The sequence below is a fragment of the Xyrauchen texanus genome, chromosome 2, assembly GCF_025860055.1.
Source record: "Xyrauchen texanus isolate HMW12.3.18 chromosome 2, RBS_HiC_50CHRs, whole genome shotgun sequence".
In the NCBI taxonomy this organism is placed as follows: domain Eukaryota; kingdom Metazoa; phylum Chordata; class Actinopteri; order Cypriniformes; family Catostomidae; genus Xyrauchen; species Xyrauchen texanus.
In genome coordinates, this window is record NC_068277.1 from 166678 (window position 1) to 176980 (window position 10303).

Sequence of the window (10303 nt, forward strand, 5' to 3'; positions counted from 1 at the left end):
GTCACACTGCTGTTGGCATATTCTCTGCCAGTCTGTCACACTGCTGTTGGCATACTCTCTGCCAGTCTGTCACACTGCTGTTGGCATACTCTCTGCCAGTCTGTCACACTGCTGTTGGCATACTCTCTGCCAGTCTGTCACACTGCTGTTGGCATACTCTCTGCCAGTCTGTCACACTGCTGTTGGCATACTCTCTGCCAATCTGTCACACTGCTGTTGGCATACTCTCTGCCAGTCTGTCACACTGCTGTTGGCATACTCTCTGCCAGTCTGTCACACTGCTGTTGGCATACTCTCTGCCAGTCTGTCACACTGCTGTTGGCATACTCTCTGCCAGTCTGTCACACTGCTGTTGGCATACTCTCTGCCAGTCTGTCACACTGCTGTTGGCATACTCTCTGCCAGTCTGTCACACTGCTGTTGGCATGCTCTCTGCCAGTCTGTCACACTGCTGTTGGCATACTCTCTGCCAGTCTGTCACACTGCTGTTGGCATGCTCTCTGCCAGTCTGTCACACTGCTGTCGGCATACTCTCTGCCAGTCTGTCACACTGCTGTTGGCATACTCTCTGCCAGTCTGTCACACTGCTGTTGGCATACTCTCTGCCAGTCTGTCACACTGCTGTTGGCATACTCTCTGCCAGTCTGTCACACTGCTGTTGGCATACTCTCTGCCAGTCTGTCACACTGCTGTTGGCATACTCTCTGCCAGTCTGTCACACTGCTGTTGGCATGCTCTCTGCCAGTCTGTCACACTGCTGTTGGCATACTCTCTGCCAGTCTGTCACACTGCTGTTGGCATACTCTCTGCCAGTCTGTCACACTGCTGTTGGCATACTCTCTGCCAGTCTGTCACACTGCTGTTGGCATGCTCTCTGCCAGTCTGTCACACTGCTGTTGGCATACTCTCTGCCAGTCTGTCACACTGCTGTTGGCATACTCTCTGCCAGTCTGTCACACTGCTGTTGGCATGCTCTCTGCCAGTCTGTCACACTGCTGTCGGCATGCTCTCTGCCAGTCTGTCACACTGCTGTTGGCATGCTCTCTGCCAGTCTGTCACACTGCTGTCGGCATACTCTCTGCCAGTCTGTCACACTGCTGTTGGCATATTCTCTGCCAGTCTGTCACACTGCTGTCGGCATACTCTCTGCCAGTCTGTCACACTGCTGTTGGCATGCTCTCTGCCAGTCTGTCACACTGCTGTTGGCATACTCTCTGCCAGTCTGTCACACTGCTGTTGGCATACTCTCTGCCAGTCTGTCACACTGCTGTTGGCATGCTCTCTGCCAGTCTGTCACACTGCTGTTGGCATGCTCTCTGCCAGTCTGTCACACTGCTGTTGGCATGCTCTCTGCCAGTCTGTCACACTGCTGTTGGCATACTCTCTGCCAGTCTGTCACACTGCTGTTGGCATACTCTCTGCCAGTCTGTCGCACTGCTGTTGGCATACTCTCTGCCAGTCTGTCGCACTGCTGTTGGCATGCTCTCTGCCAGTCTGTCGCACTGCTGTTGGCATACTCTCTGCCAGTCTGTCGCACTGCTGTTGGCATGCTCTCTGCCAGTCTGTCGCACTGCTGTTGGCATACTCTCTGCCAGTCTGTCGCACTGCTGTTGGCATGCTCTCTGCCAGTCTGTCGCACTGCTGTTGGCATACTCTCTGCCAGTCTGTCGCACTGCTGTTGGCATGCTCTCTGCCAGTCTGTCGCACTGCTGTTGGCATGCTCTCTTCCAGTCTGTCGCACTGCTGTTGGCATACTCTCTGCCAGTCTGTCACACTGCTGTTGGCATACTCTCTGCCAGTCTGTCACACTGCTGTTGGCATACTCTCTGCCAGTCTGTCACACTGCTGTTGGCATACTCTCTGCCAGTCTGTCACACTGCTGTTGGCATATTCTCTGCCAGTCTGTCACACTGCTGTTGGCATACTCTCTGCCAGTCTGTCACACTGCTGTTGGCATGCTCTCTGCCAGTCTGTCACACTGCTGTTGGCATACTCTCTGCCAGTCTGTCACACTGCTGTTGGCATGCTCTCTGCCAGTCTGTCACACTGCTGTTGGCATGCTCTCTGCCAGTCTGTCACACTGCTGTTGGCATACTCTCTGCCAGTCTGTCACACTGCTGTTGGCATACTCTCTGCCAGTCTGTCACACTTTGAACTTGAACTATAACATGACTTTAAAGAGTGCTTTGAAAGATGTCTCAATCAGGTCCTTGTGTCTGTTGTGTCAGAACAATTCTCCCCAGATTCTTATTTCAAAACTCCAAACGCAAGTTAAAGATAGTTCTGATATTGTGTACTTTACACTTTGATTTCTTCTTCTGTCTCAGGAAAGGTGAGTGGCACCCTTAAGCGGCAGAATGATGAAGGTCTGTTTTTGTCTTCTTCAGGTCGATGCTGCTCCTTTAAGAGACTGCTGCCGTCTCCAAAGTGACACGCTAGCACATTAGCAGACTGCTGGCACCTCCTGGGCTCCATACTCACCTCAGCTCCGATTGGACAACTGAGTGACGTATCTGTCATCGGCTGTTTACAATCATCATCATCATGTTCCTGCTGAGTCTCGTGTGAGGTGTCAGAGCGCCTCCTGCTGCTCACAGAGACCCTCACACTGTCTGCAGAAGAGATGGATGGGCTCTCCATCTCTAACACTGAGCTTGACTCGTCCTCCTCTTCCTCTCTCTCCCAGTTCTTACTGCTACTAAAGAGACTATTGGAGCTGTCAATCAACCTCAGAACTTCACTCATGAGGGAGGGGCCGAGGTCCACAGTGAAGGACGTGAGCGAATCAGAGCGTGTCAGCGTGACGTCACTGTTCTCCTGCAGTGAACTCCGCCTGTGGTCTGTGAAGAGCGTTCCAGATGTTTCTCCAAAGTTTTGATCAAGCCGGGAAAAGCGAGGCAGTGTGACAAAACCAGAATGAAGACCTGCAGGAGAGGAGAGAACTAAAATGTTGCTGCTGCTTTTTCATTTATAATGACATTAGTAAAATTGCAAAAATGTAGAGATTGGTGCTGAGTGACTCCAGCCAGGTCTCCTTAGCAACCAAATTGGCCCGGTTGCTAGGGAGGGTAGAGTCACGTGGGGTAACCAAATTGGGCCGGTTGCTAGGGAGGCTAGAGTCACATGGGGTAACCTCCTCGTGGTCACTATAATGTGGTTCTTGCTCTCGGTGGGGCGTGTGGTGAGTTGTGCGTGGATGCCGCGGAGAATAGCGTGAAGCCTCCACACGCGCTACGTCTCCACGGTAACACACTCAACAAGTCACGTGATAAGATGCGCGGATTGACAGTGTCAGACGCGGAGGCAACTATAGTAAAAGCATGGTTAATTTTACCCGCATTCTCACAACTTCCCACCATGTCCAAAAATAATAATAATTTATAATTAGTAGCATTAAAGGAAATATTAAGTGTGGAGATGGAAAAACTCTTCCACCCCGTCTTTACACACTACGCTATGGCAGCGACACTTGAGGGCAGTTTGACTTTAATTTCTGTGTTTCTACCGGACTATTGGAGGGCAAACAGTCCTGCTGTGGGGCAGATGTTATTTACACCGAGTTCAAACAGTCACTCCCTAATAATGATAATAATTTTAATTATTTTGAGGTATTAATGAGGTAAAAGGTATTAAAATACTTTCTCCTCCGTGAATACATGTGTACATAATCAAAATTTGAGTCAAGAATAATGAAATAATAATCTCAAAAAAGTAAATAAATGAATCAAATAACATTCGGAAACTGCCTGGTTCATTCTCAAAGTTGTTCCTTCTGACAGAGTCTCTCCCTCATCAGTGTCTGACTCCGGTTCAAACAGTCATGTTGCTTATGATGACATCTCATTTTATTCCCACACAAAAATTGGCATTTTCAACATGGGATAATAAATGATCTGTGGGGTATTTTGAACTGAAACTTCACAGGCACATTCTGGGGACACCAAAGATTTAAAGTACATCTTGTGAAAAGGGGCATAATAGCTGCCTTTTAAAATGACTATTAAAATGTTAATATGCCCTGTGTCCAGTAGGTGGCAGTATGCATGTGTCTTATTGCTGAAATGTGCAGAGTTGAGTTTCCAGGTCTCAAATACTGTACAGTGTGTGTGTGTGTGTGTGTGTGTGTGAGAGTATGTGTGTGTGTGAGAGTGTGTGTGTGTGTGTGTATATACGTGTGTGTGTGTGAGTGTGAGCGTGTATTTATCACTTTGTGGGGACCAAATGTCCCCATAAGGATAGTAAAACCCGAAATTTTTGACCTTGTGTGTGAGAGAGAGAGAGCGAAAGTGTGAGCGAGAGAGCGTGTGTGTGTGTATGTATGTGTGTGTGTGAGTGAGTGAGTGAGTGAGTGAGTGCGTGCGTGCGTGCGTGCACGTGTGAGAGTGTCGTTGTGAGTTTGCAGTTTAGTGTATGAAACTGTGTATGAAACGATTAGAAATGGCGACATTAATTATGCAATTTGTTTTTATGTATCTTTGAAGAGGCTCCCTTCAAGCTCTCAAACCACAAAACGGCACATTGTGTAGGCTTTATGAAACATGCATATACACAATATATCATTCAGCGATGGCTAGAATAAATAATCCACTTTGATAATGATATGGGTTGAAATTAATGGAAAACTATGAGAGTTATGCTCTGTGGCGCTGCAGATTTTTGAGCAGCCTCGAGAGACGGCGAAACCGCACAATGTAGTAAAACACCACGTCTTCACTCAGTGCTGGGTAATTACGTTTTAAATGTAATCTGGTACTGATTACAAATCACATGACAAAAATTGTAGTCAGTAACATAATCTCTTGGATTACATTTTTAAAGTAATCTAATCTGATATCTTTTTGATTACTTTTGGATTCCTTCTAACCTAATAATTTTTTATTTGATGTCACATGCATTTGAGTTGTACCATGTTGACAATGTTGTTTACCGCTAAATGCATTACAAGAAAACGTACTTAATGGATCAAAATATGATTATTGATATGATTTATGAGTGTGTTGAGTGAGTCTGTTTATGAGTGAAATAAAGGCACATAAAATGTTCTTACTCTGACAATTTGGCATTAACAGATTAGACCAGTTATAAAAAAGTTTCAAAAATGGTTGCAAAAGCACATAAATGTAAATTTTTGAAGCCGAGAACAAAAGTGTAACAGGATCCAGCTCGTACGTGATATCTGTGCGGTTCGAATCATGTTCGGAGCGGGCTAAGCAGGTTACAGTGGTGCCGTGACCCGGATGGGAGTGAAGTTTAGAGGGTGAGTGTAACAGGAGCCATCCGGTGCGTGATAACTGTGCGCTATGTGCAAACCTCACTCCCCTGGCTTCAAGAGGTGCACTAGCAACAGACTTTAGGCGCTGTAGCCATTAGCCTCCTCATTAGCGCACCCGCCTCCCATGCTGGCTGATGCCGGTTCGAATCCTGCTCAGAGCGGGATGAACAGGACTAGATACAGTGGTGCCGTGACCCGGATGGATGTGATGGCTGTGCAGTGTGTAAACTTAACTCCCCTGGCCTCAAGATGTGCACTAGCAACAGACGTTAGGCAATGTAGCCTTTAGCCTCCTTGTTAGCGCAACCGCCTCCCATGCGAATCCCACTTGGAGTGGGTCGAGCACGACCGGTTACAGTGGTGCCGTGACCCGGATGGATGTAATAGCTGAGCAGTATGTGTAAAACTCACTACCCCGGCCTCAAGAGCCTCCTCGTTAGCATGTCCACCTCCCTTACCGGCTGATGCTAGTTCGAATCCCACTCGGAGTGGGTTGAGCAGGACTAAAGCAGTTTGCTAAACTAAAACTAACTTTACTACACTAATGAATTCAGTTCAGCATTTATGTGATTACCTTTCCACCTTCAGTGTAATTATGGCTGGTGGCTAGTCTCAGGTCTGTGTGTGCAGTTCCACCCCATTTTGAAAAACACAAAAAAAAAAACTTAGAGAAGGTATATCAGCTGTAGGCTGATTCAGAATTAGAGGGATCAATAAATTAATATGTAATCATGTAATCCATAAAAAAGTAACTAAGCTGATTTCGAGTATTTTAAAATGTAATTCAGTCTAATTAAAAGTACTTGGTTTTGTAATCTGATTATGTAATCCTATGTGATTATTACTCTCAAAAGTATGTGATGTAGATGTTTGTATAAAACAAAAGGAATTGTAGCCTGTGTGCCCAAAAATGTAATTTAAAGGCCTTTAACAACATACAAAAGAAATATCTGATTATTGATCAACAGTTCATCTCAGTATCTGTGATGTGTCTGTGTTCAGGCTCTTACCGTACGAGCAGAGCGACTGTGCAGGTGAACTGATGGAGATGGGTAGTAGCGCCCTCTTGCGGTGGTCTTTGGAAGTGTCCAGGTTCAGCTGAGGCAGAGAGATGATGTTTTTAGTGATGGGTGAGATCAGCGGGGGAGGGGAGGTGAAGTCACGTGACCCCCCTCTCAGCCGAGGCGGAGGGTTTTTCCGTACGTGTCGAAGTGTGCGCGAGAAAAATCTTGTTGTTTTTGAGCCGGATGGTGAATCCGGATTCCCCGGCCCTTCGTTGTTCATTGAACCGCCGTAGTTGCTTAAAAATGAGGTGTCACCGAAGACGTCTCCGCCGCGGCCAACGTGCATAGTGTGGCGGAAGTCCCCGAGCGGCTGACTGATCATGTCCACCGACAGGTCGCTTTTAAAGCGCCGATTATTGTTAGATGTGGTGACCAGTCCTTTAATCGCAGGCAACTTTCCCAAGCTCATGACGATAAAATAATATTCCAAATAATCCTTCAAATAGATCCAGAAGGCAACAACAAAAAGAGAAAAACTTCACTGGTGAAACACCATGAAAAAGTGTCTCAGTTTATCTGAAGATATTATGATGTGCTCAACAAATCTAATGAACACAAATCGTAAAAATGCCCAAAATTAAGGCCAAAAGCATAAATATAATAATATAAAACATTTATTCAAACAATGGTGCGAACGACTATCATAGCAGTAAAAGCGACGCGAACACTACATATGGGTTTATGCAAATTAAATATCTAATTAAATCTGAATAAATCTTAAAGTCTTAAAGTTAATATCCGGGCAAGAACTCTGTTATTTTAAGTTTATTCACACTAACTTCATTTAAGAAAGTATTTGGGCATCATTATAATTCATCAGCAACCTCAGTAATGATTACATGAAGTGTACTATATGTACTTTACAAGTGCGTCGAGCGCTTCTAAACGGCTCTGGCAACCGAGCATTTATAAATAACCCATTTAAGAAGTCTAATAGGATTTCCAAGGAGCTTAAACACCTTTTAATGAGCACATAACTCCAACTCTCTCTAGCTAATAGAAAATAAACAGGTTTCTTGCTCAGCTGCGATCCACAAAATATCTTCAAAACACATTTAAGTTGCCAAATTCCTCCAAAAACCCGAGTTTAGAGATATGTTCATTAGATTTACACATGGCAGAATTTAGCCATTTCATTTAGCTTTTTTTCAAATGTCAGTTTGATCAAAATGTCTTGCGTATATCTTTTCTAAAACAACGTAAACGTCTTCCACACCAAAAGTATAACGTTGTTGCTCCAGGATTGTGAGCGTTTGTGGGATATTCACAGCACCGTTAGAGTCTGAACCGTGTTCTTCCTGAAGCGAATTCCAACAGTGTGTCCACCAGACGTCCACTTGTCTGACGTCTGATATGTTGTTTGGTGTTTAAGGAGCCCACCACGGGCCTTTAGTGTCCACAGCCCACAAAACAAACCCGCTAAAGCTGATCAGATGCAAGCAAGCATGTGTTTAATCCCGCTGTGTTTTGTCTGTGTGCAGAAGGTTTGATCGGCAGAGATTGGTCTGGATTAGCTAGATTATTATTTCTCTCTTCCTCTCACTTCTCTTATTGTTTATTTCACTGGAGAGTCTCAATCCATTTAGTCGTCTGTCAGTCAGTGTTTTCTTTTCACACCACAACAAATGTCCTGCGAAAGAAATCAAAAGCTGTTTTCTGTTTAATGAGAATCTGTATTATGTTGATAATCTGTGTAGTCACATGAAACATCTCTGATTTCTGAATAAATTCAGGTTCCATTCAATGATTCCCAATAAAACAAATGTGTGTCGTATTTATCAAGCATGTTTGTAAAAGGATGATTCGCACAAAATCATTCAAGAAAATGTCCTGGTTGTATTTTCCTCCAAAGTCAAGAGACACAAATATTAAATTATGTTTTACATACAGAAAAGTATGCATATTTTTACAGGCTTAAGCATATAAGCATACAGCCTTTAAACATATATATAAAAAAATATTTTTTACTTTGTGAAATTATTTTCATACATTTTAACTCCCAATTGTCTTTACAGCAATACAAAAAACAGGTAATTATGATCATCTTCATAAAGTTTACTCCCTTGGCCTTTCATTTTAACAGATTTTATTAAATTTTTAAAGTACAACAGTATTTTTTTACAGGCAAATAAAAATCTAATGCGTTATGGCAATGAGAATCATCATTGAAAACAATGGGAAGAGTAAAAGCAAAACGTCCGGATGTATTACGGTAATGAGAATCATCATTGAAAACAATGGGAAGAGTAAAAGTTAAACGTCCGGATGTGTTACGGTAATGAGAATCATCATTGAAAACAATGGGAAGGGTAAAAGCAAAACGTCCGGATGTATTACGGTAATGAGAATCATCATTGAAAACAATGGGAAGAGTAAAAGCAAAACGTCCGGATGTATTACGGTAATGAGAATCATCATTGAAAACAATGGGAAGGGTAAAAGCAAAACGTCCGGATGTGTTACGGTAATGAGAATCATCACTGAAAACAATGGGAAGGGTAAAAGCAAAACGTCCGGATGTGTTACGGTAATGAGAATCATCACTGAAAACAATGGGAAGGGTAAAAGCAAAACGTCCGGATGTGTTACGGTTAGGGCCGCAACGACGCGTCGACATCATCGATTACGTCGACTATGAAAATACGTCGACACGAATGAAATGCGTCGACGCGTCACATTCATTATTTACGTTTAAATATCGAGTAATGGCGCTTCTGCTCCAGCTCATGGTGAAAATGACAATCTGGCTTTATCACATAAAGCCAGACCACGATCATCCAAAGTATGGGAATACTTTAAACTACAGCCGAACAGAAAGGTGCTTTGTTCACTATGCAAAGCGGAAATGTCATACCATGGCAGCACAACTGCTATGAACGAGCATCTTAAAAGGAAACATCCTGTGACTCTGCGAACTCAAAACGACGAGCCAGCTGGGTAAGTAGTAGGCTTTATTACAGTGAGTTTTTGGAGTTGTTGTTATGGTCATACCTTCTTTTTTCAGCTATTACAGCTTGTGTGCTAGTTAATAGTGTTAATTGCTAACGGTGCAGATGTAATTTATTGGCCCATTCGCGCACAATAAAATGGACTTTCATTTATAACTTCAACTTAAATCTGTCAACGAAGCCTTCAGTGCATTTAAATTGCCCGCTTTTAAAAGTTGTGTATGCACATGTAGACTAGAGACATGCACTCCGCTGGACCCAACACAACAGAGTGCGGCGCTGGATCTGATGGCCGAAAGTGGCGCTGGCGGTAATGCACTCGTGTGTGTGCTGGTTAGTGGAGAATAAAACGATTCATGGACTCCCGCAAAATAGAAATCTATAAATTGAACATCTCAAAACAAATAAATTGTCATTCATCTGTTGCACAAAAGCAACAACAACAACTAAAACAAAATAGATAGACCCTGGCCTGTAAATCTTTTCTATGTATAACATGTTTGCAGCGTTTAAAAATGTAGCCAATCACAGACATATGTGTTGATTTCTTGAACGCAATGGCCAATCAGAAGCATTTAAGATGGAATCTCCTCACCCCTCAAAATGGACTTTTTGTTCAGTGCTGAATTCTGCATACTGGCAAATCGATATAATGAAAGATTCATTGTGCAGTCAGTTTCATTGATAATAACAGAGATGTCCGCTTTTTAGGAATTATTAAGGAGAAATCCGTCCCGCAAGATGTCTCTAATGTAGACTTTAAAAACAAACAATAACGCTATATTTACATATTAACAGTAGCCTAGGCTGTAATCTAGTGTATTTATTTATTTATTGTTTATTTGAATAGGGACAGATACAAAAAAAAAATCAGAAAATGAATTAATAAAATTTGAAATACTAATGTAGAAGTTGTACTTATTATTTATTGGAAAGTTTGCCAATGGATAAATCGGCTAATCCCAAAAATATGCATTAGATTAATCGGAAAAATAATCGTTAGATTAGTCGACTAATCG

The 10303-nt window shown here is 43.2% G+C and overlaps 1 protein-coding gene across 1 annotated transcript; it reads right to left on the minus strand.

Annotated features, from left to right (window-relative positions):
• Positions 1-2298: 2298 nt before the first annotated feature.
• On the minus strand, positions 2299-6752 carry LOC127663330 (cdc42 effector protein 1-like). The gene is made up of 2 exons (XM_052154864.1): positions 6283-6752; positions 2299-2924 (listed from the first exon to the last, which is right to left on the minus strand). Exons 1-2 carry the CDS (start codon positions 6743-6745, stop codon positions 2299-2301), a joined length of 1089 nt encoding a protein of 362 aa, XP_052010824.1. The 5' UTR covers positions 6746-6752.
• Between the last annotated feature and the right edge of the window lie 3551 nt (positions 6753-10303).

Excerpts from the sequence above, each read along its gene's own strand:
- LOC127663330 (XM_052154864.1), bottom strand. The coding sequence starts at position 6,745 with ATGAGCTTGGGAAAGTTGCCTGCGATTAAAGGACTGGTCACCACATCT. Across the intron at positions 2,925-6,282 it reads ACAGTCGCTCTGCTCGTACG|GTCTTCATTCTGGTTTTGTC; the intron begins GTAAGAGCCTGA and ends CCTCTCCTGCAG.